Source organism: Myotis yumanensis, unplaced genomic scaffold (assembly GCF_028538775.1).
Source record: "Myotis yumanensis isolate MYYU_CA2020_CCGP unplaced genomic scaffold, mMyoYum1.0.hap1 SCAF_3, whole genome shotgun sequence".
NCBI lineage: Eukaryota > Metazoa > Chordata > Mammalia > Chiroptera > Vespertilionidae > Myotis > Myotis yumanensis.
The window spans coordinates 203,656,828-203,672,007 of NW_027223754.1; the positions used below are offsets into that span (position 1 = coordinate 203,656,828).

General features: G+C 44.9%; 1 protein-coding gene across 2 annotated transcripts in view; it reads right to left on the minus strand.

Moving 5' to 3' along the window:
- Positions 1–15,180, minus strand: part of BPIFC (BPI fold containing family C) — a 46,926-nt gene that overhangs the window by 5,348 nt on the left and 26,398 nt on the right. For both annotated transcript variants that reach the window (XM_070410992.1, XM_070410993.1), the window contains 8 exons: positions 15,010–15,165; positions 14,813–14,876; positions 12,814–12,874; positions 9,630–9,721; positions 8,016–8,192; positions 6,819–6,872; positions 5,348–5,518; positions 4,647–4,714 (listed from right to left, as the gene is read on the minus strand). In XM_070410992.1, coding sequence (XP_070267093.1) covers positions 4,647–4,714; positions 5,348–5,518; positions 6,819–6,872; positions 8,016–8,192; positions 9,630–9,721; positions 12,814–12,874; positions 14,813–14,876; positions 15,010–15,165 — 843 coding nt within the window. The remainder of the gene's footprint in view (positions 1–4,646; positions 4,715–5,347; positions 5,519–6,818; positions 6,873–8,015; positions 8,193–9,629; positions 9,722–12,813; positions 12,875–14,812; positions 14,877–15,009; positions 15,166–15,180) is intronic.

Genomic DNA, 15,180 nt, shown 5'->3' on the forward strand with positions numbered 1-15,180 from the left:
TTATTTAAAAAGTTTTGGAGAAGGTTTATTGTCCTGATGGAAAACCAGAGCTAAAGTGCAAACTCTGAAGCGTGGCAAGAGGCCCTTTATGATCTGGGCCAATATAGCAAATATGACACGATGAAAGTCAAGTGCAGCAAAGCACAGGCACTCACAAAGCCATTCCTCCAACCCTGTGGCCACAGCGGACATTGAAAACCAATCCTGCACTCAATATCTACCCTATAACAATTGTTTATCTCTTTGCCTGATTGTGAACTCCTTGAGGATAGAGATTCAGTCTTAACTTTGTATTCCCAGATTGAGTACAGGGCATGGCACATTTAGGCACTTACTGTTCGTTCATTCATTCATTCATTCATTCATCCAGCAGATATTTACTGAATACCTAATAGATTGTGAGCAAAACCAGACACAGCCACTGCTCTCATGCAGATTATTATAGCCTAGTGGGGAGGCAGGCGTTAATCAAATGATCCACTGATGAAGGTGTAATTGCAGATTGTGATAACTGCTAGGGTGGAAAGAAATACATTCATGGAGGCAAATGAGAAAGGAATCTCATCTTACTTGGTGGTTACGGGAAGTTTTCCAAACCACGGAAAAATGTCCTTGAGCTAACATATAAGGGATGAGCAGGGTTAAATAGGCAAAAGGGGAAGGAGAGGGAAGGGGTCTGGGCAGAAGTTGCAAAGGCCCCGTGGAGGGAACAGAGAGCAAGATGATGCTGGAGAGGCAGACGGGGTTGACCAGGCTAGGTTTCTCAGGCCATGTGAGAATTTTGATATTTATCCTAAGAGCGAGGAATTGACAGAAGGTTTCTGAGAAGGGAGGTGATGCCCGTGTTCTGTAAAGATCACTCTGGCTGCAGCACGGAGGGAAGACTGGCAGGTGAGAGGTTTCCCAGGTGCTCAGTCTATGCTCAGTGATGTGGTCTGCAACGTGCAGAATTTTATTTATGTGAGGGATGGAGAGAAGCTGCTGAGTGTGCAAGAAGCAATCAGAGAGCAATGCAAAGCAGTGTGTATTCAGATGCTCTTTTGTAAGTTGCTGCAGGAAGTCTGAGAAGGTGGGACAAGGTAAAACAGCCAGTGTGTGTGTGTGTGTGTGTGTGTGTGTGTGTGAAAGAGAGGGGGGGTGGGGAAAGAAGAAGAAGAGGAGGAGAAGGAGGAGCAGGAGAAGTAGGAGGAGGAGGAGGAGAGCGGGGGTGGGGGGGATAAACTGCTCTTTGAGAGAAGCACTCTGTACACTACCATGTTCCTTTGCACTCAGTACTGTAATTGCCTGAAACTGAGTGTTTCTCTCTCCAGATTGTGGATCTGGAAGGTCGACACCACTGTCCTCTCTACTCTCTGTATTAAGAACAGGGCAGAGCACATAATAGGTGCTTAATAAATTCTCAATGAGTGGATATTATGGATAAATGAGCAGATAAAGGACATGGTGGGAGATTGTCTATTGGAACTGAGGTCGCTTTGAGGGTGAGCCAGTGTGGGTTTCATTGCACCAGCAGAGTGTTCACTTTAGAAAACTATGGGAAGCCAGGCTGCCTGGCTTGAAAGGTAGAACCAGTAACCGAAGAGCTTGAAACCCCACGCTGTGGATTCAATCCAACTATGAAAGATTTTGAGGGGAGCCCATTCCAGTATTTATGGATCCTCTAGATGAGGAAGAGTTCCCCAATGTTTTCACTTGATTGCCTTCTGCAACCTGGAAATTCCCCCAAAGAGTCAGGGAGAAGGGGAAGAAGTCATTTGGGGTTCCCTTCTCTGATGGAGCCCCTCCCCCGACAGTGGCTGCAACATTCGCTCAGAGGAAGGGTGGAGATGGAGGTCAACATGATGCCAAGTCTGAGCTCTGCTGACCTGTCCGAGCACTGTTCCAACAGAAACCGAATCCATTCTTCCCGGACCTGTTTTCCTCTCTGGGTTTCTTTCCAGATGGCTCACCTGGGGAAATGTTTATCTGCCCAGGCTTGAAGAGTGGAGTTAGGTGGTGATTCTATCTGCTTGTCGTCAGCTATATTTGCATTTTCTGCCAGTGTTGCATGGGAGGGGTTGTAGGGCATGTGTGTGTGTGTTAGCGTAGTGGGGTGGGGTGCAGTTTGGAAGCATCCAAAGCCTCAATCCCATAGCAATGTCAAAAAATGATCTAAAGTTCTAAATGGTTCAACACGAATGTACATTTGATTGCTTCAAGCTTTGCTTGCAATTAAGAGGGTTAGAATTGCACCATCTGGATGAGAACCAAATAAGGGAAAGTGTTGTTTAATTTGGCCTCAGAAATAATTGCAAAATGTCTACTATGTGGGCCAACCTACCACCAAATAGAACTGTGTTTGGAATGAAATTCTCTATTGTAGATAGAGCAGTAAGAATCTGATGTATGACTGAGTGCCAACTCCACAGCTTTTAAGACCATCTGGGTCACACTTTGATGCTAGAATGGGGAAAGAGAATGAAATACCACTGCTGGTAGGAACAGATCTTTCTTGAGCGCTGACAATGTGTTGGGTATTGTGCTTTTCACACTTTAGCTCATCGACCTACCCATACAGCAATGCTATGGAGAGATGCTCTGTTTTGCTGGTGAGGAAACTGATACTTGGAGAGGTTAATTAGCTTGCTCAAGGTCCCACAGTTCCAAATGACTGAGGTAGAGGTCAAACTCACATATGTCTGACTTTAGAGCCTGTGCTCTTAACAGACATATCCAAAGAGGTCAAGTTTATTATTTATACTCTCGGCTTTGGCTTTCTTTATCCTTCCTTTACTCGATTCCTTAATGCAACGAGAAGTCCAATGCCAGTGTCTCCTCTATCACTACTTATCAATGAGGAAGGTCATGCTCCCTGTTTCAGTTCAGTGTGACTCCATGCTCATGGGTTTCCACTTCTAGGCAGGGTATTTATTTTCTAAGTCTTAGGTCTAAGTCTTATTTTCTAAGTCTCAACTCTTCACTACACCAAAGGCACTACAATCCAGTAAGTAAATACTCAAGGCTTTGAAAACAGATTCACCCAGATTCACATTCTGGCTCCGCTAGTCAACAGCTCTGTGACTTGAGTACGTCATATAACCCCGAGAAACCGAACCATGGGGATAATAACACCTACCACCAGGGTATTCATTCAATCTACAGACATTTATTGAGTGCTGTGCCAGGTCCTGGAGATACAGGGTTGTGAGGTTGAAATGAAATAATCTATGTGCAGTGCTTGGCACAGGACCAGTAGACAGTAAAGCCTCACTAATATAGAGTAGTCATGAATAGTAGAACAAACAGCGATTTCTCTAAGCACCTTCCCAGGACAGGGGAGTGAGGTGTTTTCTGAATAAGGGAACTCATGAAATGATCTTGTATGACTGAGCACCACTTTCTGCTGGCTGAGGCCAGGCCCCGATTTTAAATAATAGCCACAGCTGATGTTTCTTGAACACATAACATGCACTTTACATGTATTAACTCATGTATTCCTCACAACAACCCCTGAAGTAGAAACCCTGGGAGTCTGGGCTGGGATCTGAACCAGCAAGTCCGCCTGCAAAGCCTGTGAGCTCACTACCTCTCTAGCCTCCCTTCTGGATGTGCCTCTGATTTCCGCAGCTCGTCTCTACGCAGCCCACCCCTAGCAGCTCCGGAAAGAGCTGCTCCAGGCAGGGGATGGTTAGAAAGGCGGGGTGTTCTGGAGAGCTGTATTTGGAGACCCTGTGTCCCCTGATTCTTCTCAGGGATGTTTCCCTGATCCCCACCCGCTTTCCTCTCCTTCCTGCTCTGTCTCTCTGAAATCACCGAAGATGAAACCAGCCCATCCTGAAAAGCAGCGCTTGCCTGCGAAGCCCAGGAGTGGAGACACTGGCTGGGGTGGCCTGTGTGGGTGGCGGGGCTACTGTTCTCACTGCCAAAGGCTAAGGCCACTCTTCCAGCACCACCTCTGCTCCTTGGCAAAACCTTGCCTCTCACATTGGCTGCCTGAAGTCTGAGTGAAGCCCGGCCCACTCACCTTGGCCATAGTCTGCTCCTTGCTGGAGGTTTGCTATAGTACCCCCTGCAGGGGCCACCCTCAGACTCATGCAGGCAACCTGTGCAGTTAGGACGGGGCCTCTGCTCAGAAGGGCCCTGCTCGGTTAAATGCTCTGCTGTCTCCATCTTGAAATTCTACATAATTTTTGAACAAGGGGTCTGCATTTTAATTTTCACAGGGCTGACCCATGTGCTTATGCAGTTCCATATTTTGCTTGTTTCATTTAGTATTACAGGTATTTTATCGAAAACATCTTGCAATGGAGAAAAAATTGGGACATATGCAATGCTTTCAACAATAAAGTTGTTTGTTTTTTTAAAAAGAAAGAAAACATGTTTCTACAATAGTCCTGATAACCATCAAGTTGACTGATGGTGACTGACTTAGTTTTCCCCTCTGTTGGTTTCCTATTCTTTTTGGACTCTGCCTTCTTTGTCTGTTTTAATCTTTGTCTAATTTCTTCCTTTCACAGGTTTAATCTGGGCCATCTGATCATTCTGTATCTCCTCCCCACAGGTAGTCTGATTCATGGCTTCAACTATGGGCTTCATAGGGCTGAGGAAAATGGTCTGTTGATTCACTTATGGGGAAGGTTCCCAACAGTCAAATCATTTGATCTTACCTGTTCAGAGACAGGGAGCAGATCAGTCTTTGTCCCAGAATAACCAGGCCGACACTGGTGCTAGCGACCTGCAGACAAGAAAAGCATGGGTTGCTAGGAGTGAAGCTCTCTGGCCATAAATTGGCCATAGATATTATTCTGCATAGTGGAAACATCATAAGCTCCATTTCCCTCTCATTCTGAGAGATATTTGAAAGAAATAATTCTAAAAATACTGTCTTTCAGGTAAGAAAACTAAATATAAAGACTTCTGCTTGAAGATCTCCTTTAAACTGTTTTTTTCCTCCTAATCTCTCCTCTCTATGTACCGTGTGTGTGTGGGGGGGCGGGGGGCGGGGTATTTCGCTTAGGTTCATTGTATTAGTCCCTTTCTATTGAATTGTATTTGGCCTTTATCTGCTCAAATAAACTTGAATTCCACCTTGATTAACTTATTTCAAGGGAAAAGAAGCTTGGCTGTCAATGTAACTGAAGCAGAGGGAAGGGCACATGGGGAGCAGAGAAGGGCGCAGAGCTATTTTATAATGTATGGGGTTTGAGCACTGGCCTCTCACAGCTCCCCACACCCCATCTCAACCCTGTCCTCACTCCTGATATATCACTTCCCAGCCCTCCGAGCACTTAGGAGACCACGGCTGGCCAGTGGTTTCTACAGGAGAGCACTGGCATCCACAGGCTGCCCTCTGTCCCCACAGACTTACAAAGTCCATGGAAACGATGGCCTCGGCGGTGGAGTTCTCAGACTGGGTGAGTAACATGATGGAAGCAGGGATGTCCAGGGTGAAGTTCCCTGGCAGTAAACTGATCACGGGAGGCTCCGTGGCCATGATCCGGACCATGAAGGGCTGGGACAAGATGTAGATCTCCGCAATCTGCCCGGGTTCAGGGAATAAATGGAGACCGGGGGTTGTGAGTTGATGAGTGAAAGTCACAAATTTGGGGTGACTAAATCTTACATCATGCAGTAAGAATAGAAGAAAAGCTCCTTAATAGTAACAACAACAATATGCCAAAAACAAATAATAATGGCTGAGGTTTATCGAACACACACTGTGTGCCAGGCACCATGCCAAGGCTGTTTGTATTATCTCATTTAATCCTCACAAAATCCCTGTGAGGCAAGTTCTCTCCATTTCACAAATAAAAAAAAGTCAGTCTTGGAGAGGTTCAGTCATTTTCTCAAGGTTCCAGGTGAGTAAGTTGTAGAATTGGGGTTCAGATGTAGGTCTGTGTGATTCAAGATCCTTACTCTAAATCCAGGATGCTCTAAAAACAATATGTCTTGCCCGGCTGGCGTGGCTCAGTGGTTGAGCATAGACCTACGAACCAGGAGGTCATGGTTTGATTCCTGGTCAGGGCACATGCCCGGGTTTGGGCTCAATCCCTAGTGCGGGGTGTGCAGGAGGCAGCCAATCAATGATTCTCTCTCATCGTTGATGTTTCTCTCTCTCTCTCCCTTCCTCTCTAAAATCAATAAAAAAATATATTTAAAACAAACAAACAAAACAAAACAGCATGTCTGTCTTTGTCCTCAGGGGCAAACCTGAGCCTTTCATACACTTGGTCCAGCACTCAGGTGCTCTGAGGCATGGCATTAATCGTTGCTTGATGAAAGGCACAAGCAAGGGTACTAGCCATTCATTTCCCATTTATGCTAATTATTTCCAGTGTGTGGAACCTTGTGGGTGCAACAGATGATTTATCTTTTGAACTTAAAATCTTTTTTTTAAAAAATATATTTTATTGATTTTTTACAGAGAGGAAGGGAGAGAGAGATAGAGAGTTAGAAACATCGATGAGAGAGAAACATCGACCAGCCGCCTCCTGCACATCTCCTACTGGGGATGTGCCCGCAACCCAGGTACATGCCCTTGACCGGAATTGAACCTGGGACCTTTCAGTCCGCAGGTCGACGCTCTATCCACTGAGCCAAACCAGTTTCGGCAGAACTTAAAATCTTTTAATAGTAAGATGTTCAGTAAATATTTGTGGATACTTGCACAAAAGAAAAAAATTCCTTAAGAATGTAAACACGGACTCGGGCTTGCACCAAAAAGGAATAAAAAGAACCCCCAAAATAAAAAACAAAACAAAACAAGAACCCTAAGTGTTCTGGAAGTAATTCCAACGAAACCAAATACACTATCAAGGAGTCAAACCCTGACCACTTACCCGGGAGAGAATGTTGCCAACGCCTTGAGAGTTTCGAACCAAATGGCTGGAAATCTGGAAAATGAAGCCCATCATGTCAGAGTGTAAGGTTTTCACTTCAGGTTGCCTTTTCAGGGAAAATGTAGTATTCCCTATAATTTGTATGAATTATGAAGCTGTTGCACCAGAGAAAGTGTTTGAAGGCAACTTACCATTTTATAGACCAACCCCAGGAAACATGTGGCCCAGGGAAGTCAAGTGACTTGCACACGGGGAGTCCCGTAGGAGAGAGATACATTCCTTTTGAAAGTGGCTTTTAACCGTGGGAACACTGTGTACCTCATACACTATGTGTGGTCCCTGTATAAATATTCTATGGTGGTTCACAGCACGTTTTATGCTACTGTCTTCATTATGGAGACATAGAAGGCTTAAGTAATTTATCTTCACGGATGGGTGGTTTTTAAGTCTTGAAGCTAGAAGTGTCTAATTTTCCGCACATGGTAGCTGGTATGGCCAACTTAGTATCCTGAACATAAGGTTTATGACAACTTGCATAATTAAGACCTACGGAATGAAGATTCACAAGGGATGCTCAGTAAAAGTTGTTGGTTGGCTGGCTGGAACGAGTGTTCTCATATGTAAAAGGGAGGGGCATGGCAGAGAGAATCAGTGAGTATCTGTATTCTCACAGTCACTGCAGATAGGTCAGTTGCAGAAGAAATATTGATGTTGGCATAACATAAGGAATAATGATAATAATAACCAGCAACACTTATAGTATACTTTCTCTGTGCTGGGCATTGGTCTGAATGCTTTAAATATATTTAAATCTCTTTAATGTCCACATCAACCTATGGGTTATTATGGACATTAAAGAATTGTTATTATGCCAATTTTTCAAATGAGGAAACGCTGGCACAGAGAAGATAAATAAACTGAAATTGCCCAAGGTCACAGGTAATAAGTGATGGAGGGGGTCCTGTCATCTAGAACAGTGACTTGGAGTCATAAAAAAATGAAATTAGAAGAACTGGAAACTCAACAACTTTCCAACTATTAACATTCATGCCACTACTGCTTCATTCATTGTCCTGATAGGAGTGCTGGTCTACAGAGCCTAGGAATAGAAGTTATGACATAGAAGCCCCCAACTGGGATACTTATGATAAGATGAAATGTTGGAGCCGACTGTCATCACCCGTTAGCTCTCCTCACCTCTTTTGTGGAGAGAGTGACATTGAAAGCCCCAGCTGCAAAATGAGCGAAGGAAGCAGATTTAAAGAAATATTCGGAGATTCCAATGTAGAGCATAGAGTCGCTGCGTTCTGGGAGCTCAAAAGGCACTGGGGAGAAGGGGGGGTCGGCGAGGTTTTCCAGTGGGTAGAATACGCCCTGTGGGAAAAGAGAGAGAGGCCAGTGTGTTAGGTGAAGGCTCAAATATGCAGGACACAAGAAGGTGGACCCTCTCAGGTCAGAATAAGAAAAACTGTGGAAACTCAGTAGAGAAGAAAAAACGATAAGGCCTTCTGACTCCTTGATTAGTGACCATGTTTCAAAGCTCTGACGACTTCTTGAGCATACATCTGGGCATGTCTGTCCACTCTGGGGTGTAACCTAGTAAGAAGTTCCTTGTCGGTCCTCTTCTCCAGGAAAGAAAGGCAGGTGCATTTAGCTGGAGGTGACAGCTCTGAATACTTCCTGAGGTGCCAGGTGGAGATGTCAAACCCCTGACCTTCAAACCCTGTGATTGCTGAGTGTCTAGGGTATCACAGAAAGACTCAGGAGGCTCCAGAACTCTATATGATTTAAAGCATTCAGCAAATATTGAGTTGAACTGGGTTGAACACGGCACCTTGAACTGCACCTGCATCACGTCTTCATGAATGCACATGGTTTTCAGAAGTCTAGAGAAAATTCGTGGCATTTCTAATGGCCCTCATTAGCCATTGGTTGTCTTGTGTAATGTTTAACTAATGTGAATGACTCTGAGTGATTGAAATATAAGCCAATATGCATTTTTAAAAACAATGATATTAACTTTGGGGTAAAACTAAACATAAGGGCAGTTAGTCACTTTCCCAGAATCAGCAAACACCGTTTTCATGTGCTAATAGCCCCAGTAGAGGTTGGCAGCTCGAAGTTAAATGGACTAATCTGAGAGGAACAGAAGTACTAATATGTACAATTACTGATGTGGTAAGTTCTAATAATTGCAGACCACTCTACTTGCTGCCTCCTAGCCTCACTCCACTCCCAGAGGCAAAGGCATCATGAGACTCTTCTTGAAGAAGACAGACATGTCTTGTGCAATCCAAACCATCGTTTACGGATCAAGGAAATGTTCAAGAGTCTTTCGAAAGAACATAACATCAGGGATTATTTCAAAGAAAATGAAATTATTTGAAGAGCATGTAGGTATATTTTCTCTGCACACATTTGTTCCCTGAATACAGTCAGCCCTCTGTATCCTTAGGTTCTACTTCAACCAACCGCAGACAAAAATATTTGAAAACAAAGTTACATTGTTGCTGAGGGGCACTATGTAGTTAGGCCTCTGATGGTTGTGTCGCACGGAGCATGTACATTTTCTTTTAACAACCATCTACATAGCATTTATGTTGTATTAGGTTACGTAAGTAATCTAGAAATGGTGTAAAATATACAGGAGGATGTGCCTAGGTTAATTGCAAACACCATGTAAGGGACTTGAGTATGGAAGATTTTGGTCTGGGGAGGTGTCCTGTAACCAATCCTTGGAGGACACAGAGGGGCCCTTGTACTGGCTGCTGGTAGCCAGGATGAGAACTCTGATGATGATGATAAAGTTACCTTCAAATTCAGGTCAATGTAGTTCTCAGTAATTTCTGGAGAACTCATTAGTGAAAAATCCAGCAGGGTATAGTTGTCAATCTTGGTTAAAACTAAAACAGATAAAGCAAAAAGAAAAGTTACATTCATTAAAAGCATAACATATGATTAATGTATGTCTAGAACAAATTTTAAAAAATTGAAGAATTTAAAATTGTATTGTTTAAAAGAATAATTACCCTATTTCATAAGTAATACACATTCACCTTTTTCTTATTATTTATTTATTTAATAGTTGACATTCAATATTATATTAGTTTTAGGACATGCTCACTTTTTAAGACCCAGGAAAAGTAGGTAAGTCAAAAGAAGAGAGTAAAAACCCTTTTTAATCATATTACCCTGAGAGAAACTTAAATTTTCGGTATATACCCTTTTTATCTCTCTCTGTCTCTCACTCTCTTTCTCAATGCACATACATTCTTTTAAAAGAAGGGATTAGACAAACAAGTCACTTGTCAACATTAAGCCATACGTAGTAGGTCGGTATAATGAGACTTTCAAGTTCTATGTTAAAGCCTCCTATGTAGTTAGAACTTAATTTTTTCACAATAAGCATGCATTACTGTTGTAATTCGAAATAATTTTTAAAAAGAAATATCGAGACAGACAGGCAGGAGTAAAATCCACTAGGTTGGAGTGGCCAAGAACATTCTCAGGCACAGTGCTACTGATTCATGTCATTTTTGTACTATCATTTTCAGAGCCAAGCAGAAGACCAGGCAGGGGGCCGGGGCCAGGGAACAGCGGGCATGGCTTGCAGGAAGCATGGGCATCAGTGTCTGGGATGGGTTATGTGTGCGGTGGTGCGGTACTCAGTTCCCACCCTGGCCTGGAGCTGCTTTCCCGACACCAAATACCACCAACACCACCATGTGCTCTGAGAGAGGAAGACTTCCTCCCTAGAGGCAGGCCCGGAGCACCACAGCTTTCCTTCTTGCACATCATGCTTGGTTTATGCCATAGATGGCGATGCGAAGGAAGAAGTGATGAAGCGATTTGCTAAGGTGAGGGAGCAATACTATCCTATGACACCATAGTTTTAAATCTGTTTTCAAATTCACAATCTCCATGGATCCACCATCAGACTGTGAGGGAAGCAGGACCGTGATCACATTACAGGTGAGGGGAGTGCAGCTCCCAGAGGTACAGAAACTTTCCCAAGGCAAGCTAGGACATGAGACTCCTCTACCAGTTTTTTCTTCACTCCTTCTTTCTCTTTCCCTGCCACTCCAACCCATTCATTTTCTTTCATCCACCTGGATCCATTCATCAATCTATTTGCCCAGCTGCCCATCTCCTGTCATCCCTTCATCAATCCAATATTTATTAACTTAGTGTGGCTGAGGCACTGTGCCCGGTGCTAGGAACACAGAGATGAATCACAGTCCCTGCCCTCGTGGAACTCATAGTCTGGTGGAGGAGACAGACATATAAATGGGAAAACAGAAGACAGGGTAGAAAGAGCAGATCTAAAATTGAGCTCTTGATGGTCCTACTACAAACCTATTCTCACAGTCTTCCCCATTTGGGTAAATGGTAATTCAATTCATCCAAAGTTCTGGTTGCTCAGGGTAAAAACCTGGGGTCATCCTTGACTCCCCTCATGACCTACATTCGGCATGTCAGCGAATACCATTGTCTCTACCTGCAAGCTACATCCAGGACTTGAATGTGCCTTGCCTTCTTCATTTAGGCTCATGGGAGTCAGTAGCATCTTAAGTGGTCTCCCTGCTTCCACCTTTGCCCCTCCCTCCTGTCTATTATTAATGGACAGAAGTCAGAGTGATATTCTTAAAATATAGATGAGATCATGCAAGCATTGCTCAGAACTCTCCAAAGGCTTCCCAATGACCTACAGAGTCCTGGACATCTACCCATCTGCTTTCTCCTCCCTGACCTCATCTCCTGCTATCCCCCCACAACCCCTGACTTCCTCTGCTCCCCATATGGCCTCCTCACAGTTCCTCTAGCACACCTGGCATGTTCCCGCTTCAGGACCTGTGAGCTTGTGGTTTCTTCTACTTGAAATGTTCTTTGCCCAGATCTAGGAGTGGCTCATTCCCTACTTCATTCAGATTTGTACTCTATGTTACGTTCTCAGTATCTAAAATGGCAACCCCTGCCCACACTATCTAAAATGAAAACCACTCCCCAGCTCCTTCCCTGCTTTAGTTTTGTTCTTATCACTCATCACTAGGATGTCATAGATTTTACTTATTATCTTGCTTGCTGTCTGTCTCCTCCCACTAGTCCCATGAGAGCAGGGATTTCTGTTTCCGAGCCTGACTGCTGCATTCCAGCACCAAGAGCAGCACCTGGCTTGTACCCATTGGTGAATGAATGGGTGGATTGGAAAGAGAGACACACTTTCAAAGTATCATGTGAGTATAGAGGAGGCGGAACTTTAGGGTGTGGACATCAGGTAAGGTTTCTTGGAAGAGACTATGCCTGCGCTGAGCCTGAAAAGACAAAGAGGAGTGAACAAGACAAGGGATGGCTGAGGGGTAGCGAGTGGAAGGGACTGCATCCCTCACTGCTTAGCACAGTGTTGGCAACGAAATAGGCACTGATAATGTCTACTAAATGAATGAATGGGTGAAGGGAGAGGAAGCTCTTCTAGGCAGAGAGGACAACATGAGCAAAGGTAAGGGGTGTGAGGTCAGGAAAGGCAGTTTGATTGCTGGAGCAGAGAAAGGTGCAAGATGAAGCACAGAGAAGAAAGTAGGAGCCAGAGCATGGTGGGTGAGTCTTGCAGTCCACGTTAAAGCATTTGGACTTGATCCCGAAGTCAGGGAGGAGCCAATGAAGGGGATAACCTGGCCTAGATTAGCATTAACCATTCAGAAGAGGATGCATTTAGTGCCAGAGCCAGGATTAAAACTCGTGAGAGTTTAATTCTCTGAATGGCATCTGGTCTCCTGAAGCCACCCCCGCCTGCAGAGAAGTTGGTTGCAGCAGCAAAGAGTAGGCCCCATACACAGGCTGTGCCCCTCTGGCCCCCCACCTTCCCGAGGCTCTAGTTTGCAGAGTGGAAAGCAGACTGAAGAGGCGGAGCTGTATTGTGTGGAGAAGCAAACCTGGAGAGCACCAGAGTGGGAAGGTGGGGAAAGAACCATCCAGAAGAGAAGGTTCAGAGACTCACCCTCCAGCATGCTGAGATTGGCATTCAGTGCTTCCACCTCTCCCGTGATAATGGGACAGAGCTGGCCATAAAAGGAATTTTTAAAAAATGCAGGTTATCATATTATACTGGAAACCTCTACTTATGGGCGTAGACCCTGCCAGCAAAAGGCTAGGAGACAGTCTCCATTCGGCCATCAAGACTTTCTTTTAAATTAGTTGATGTCTATGGGCCTCAAGTTACGTATGTATGGGTGGCAAGTCACTGAATGCTGACTAAACTTCATAGCCACTGGGACTCCACCCAGGGAGGCCCATAAAAGTATGAGCCACTGCCTTTTCTTCCTGTACATGACAGGACATGTGCCCCAGTCCATGCTGGAGGTGTCCCACCTGAGGAACCTGCTATGCCTTTCCTCTGCTCTGTCATCCCCATGCTGCCGGGCGTGGTCACAGCTGGGGCCTCTACTTCCCCGCTGGGCTGGTTCGACTAGATCCATTAGATCAGGCATCTATTTCAATCGAACCCCGTTTGGAATTAGAAAATAAATCTTGAATCATACTCAAGCACATCTGGAGGAAGAAGGAAAGACATCGATGGACCTGCTGTGTGCCAGGCGTGTGCTACGCACTCAGGGTGGTGGTTACTAGCAAAGGCTCGGGAGGTGGGCTGCCTGGGTCGAATCCCTTGGCAAGTTACCTGTACTCTCTGTCCTCAGTTTCCTCATCTGCAAAATGGGAGTGACAATTGCATCTACCTCATCAGGTTACTAAGAGTAAGCATTCAGTATATGTTAGCTGTTGTTTTAACCCCATTTCATCCTCGCTATAGCTCTGGGAGGTAAGCCCTACTGTCCCCTATTTACAAATGGGAAAACTGAAGAAGGGAGGCTGACAGAGTCACCAGGTGTCACATCACAACTCGACAGCTGTGGTCTCAGTATTCTCTTCATTTTCCAGTGGCTCAGAGGGAATACTAGAGGCAAAGCATCTATGATTCCTAAGTTGTATGTAAACTCCAGGCAAACTTAACTGTTAGCCAAGAACCATGCCTCATTCTGAACAAAGGAATGGTCAAATGTGAGGTCCTTGAAGGTGGCAGCACCATTTCTCAGTCTCTCTTTAATGTGCACATCCACCGGTCCCCAACCCCTGTCAGGTAAGATGGAGAAAGACCGAGAAGCCTCAGTCCCTTGATGGGCTGGCAACCTCACTGGACAGGCTGTTTACTATTTCTACCTGTTGATTTCCTCGCCGGTATTCATTGAGCACTGAGCTGAGCACGAGGGAGAGGAGACAGCCAGACACTGTCCTTACCCCTTTTCCAGAAAGGAGTCTCCCTGCGTTCCCATTCTTCCTCATCCCTCTCTCTGTCTCCCACAAATACGGGTCAAGAGTTCAGGGAAGGTCTGGTCAGGATTGGAAAGAGGGCACACAGCCAATCCTGTCTTTCCCCTTCCTCAAACTCGGACTTCTGGAATCTAGCTACTTGTAGCTTTGGAAGCCATCTTAACTCGCATTGTTTCTGTTGGCTGGAAATAGCCTATCTTCTTTCCCATTCCTTACCTATCCAGATCCTACCTACATTTCAAGGCCCAGTCTCCCCGGATACTTCCAGGATCTATTTATTTAATTTTCCCATTTCTCTGAATCTCTTCAGTTCAATCTAATGATCATGTAAGTATGTCCTAAATTCAAGTCCTCATTCAGTTATTGCTTCACAAGCCTGACTTTGGTTTTCCTAAAAAGATGGTAAGTTTACTTCTTTTTCATATCCCAACAGATGCTAGCCTACTGCTGGGCATGCAGTGGGTACACAATAAATAAATTCTTGTTGATTGATTGGCATGAACTTGAGGAAGGGAATGCTATAGAATGATGTGTGTGAAAGAGCCTTGGATGGTGCCTAGCACACAGTAGGTGCTCAGTAAAGGTTTATTGACCAAGAATTATTAATTCAAGCATGGCAGACCTGCTGCTGATGGCACTTGACCATGGTTGCGTAACCTCTAAAGACTTACCATTTCATTTAAGTTCTTTAAAATGGGTTTCTCCATGGGCTCAGCGAAGGAGTTATACAGGACACTGGAGAAAAAAAGGAAATAAGAAAGGGCTTACTCAGGGACTGTACCTGTTGGTTATTAACCTCTCCTACATGCTGCCCGAGAATCCAGACCGCCCCCAACTAGCCACCGTCCACCAGGGCACCCTCCCTCACCTGAGTTCTCCAGAAAATGAGACGTGGGCGTGGCTCACTTGGGCGTGGCAGTCATGGAGCTCCAGGTTTGGTTGACCTAAGTCATTTCGGGTCAGGGTAAGGATACCCGCGAAGTAGACCCCAGAGAGAAACAGATCAGCTCCTCCTGAGTCTTGGCTGTTGAGAGAAAAA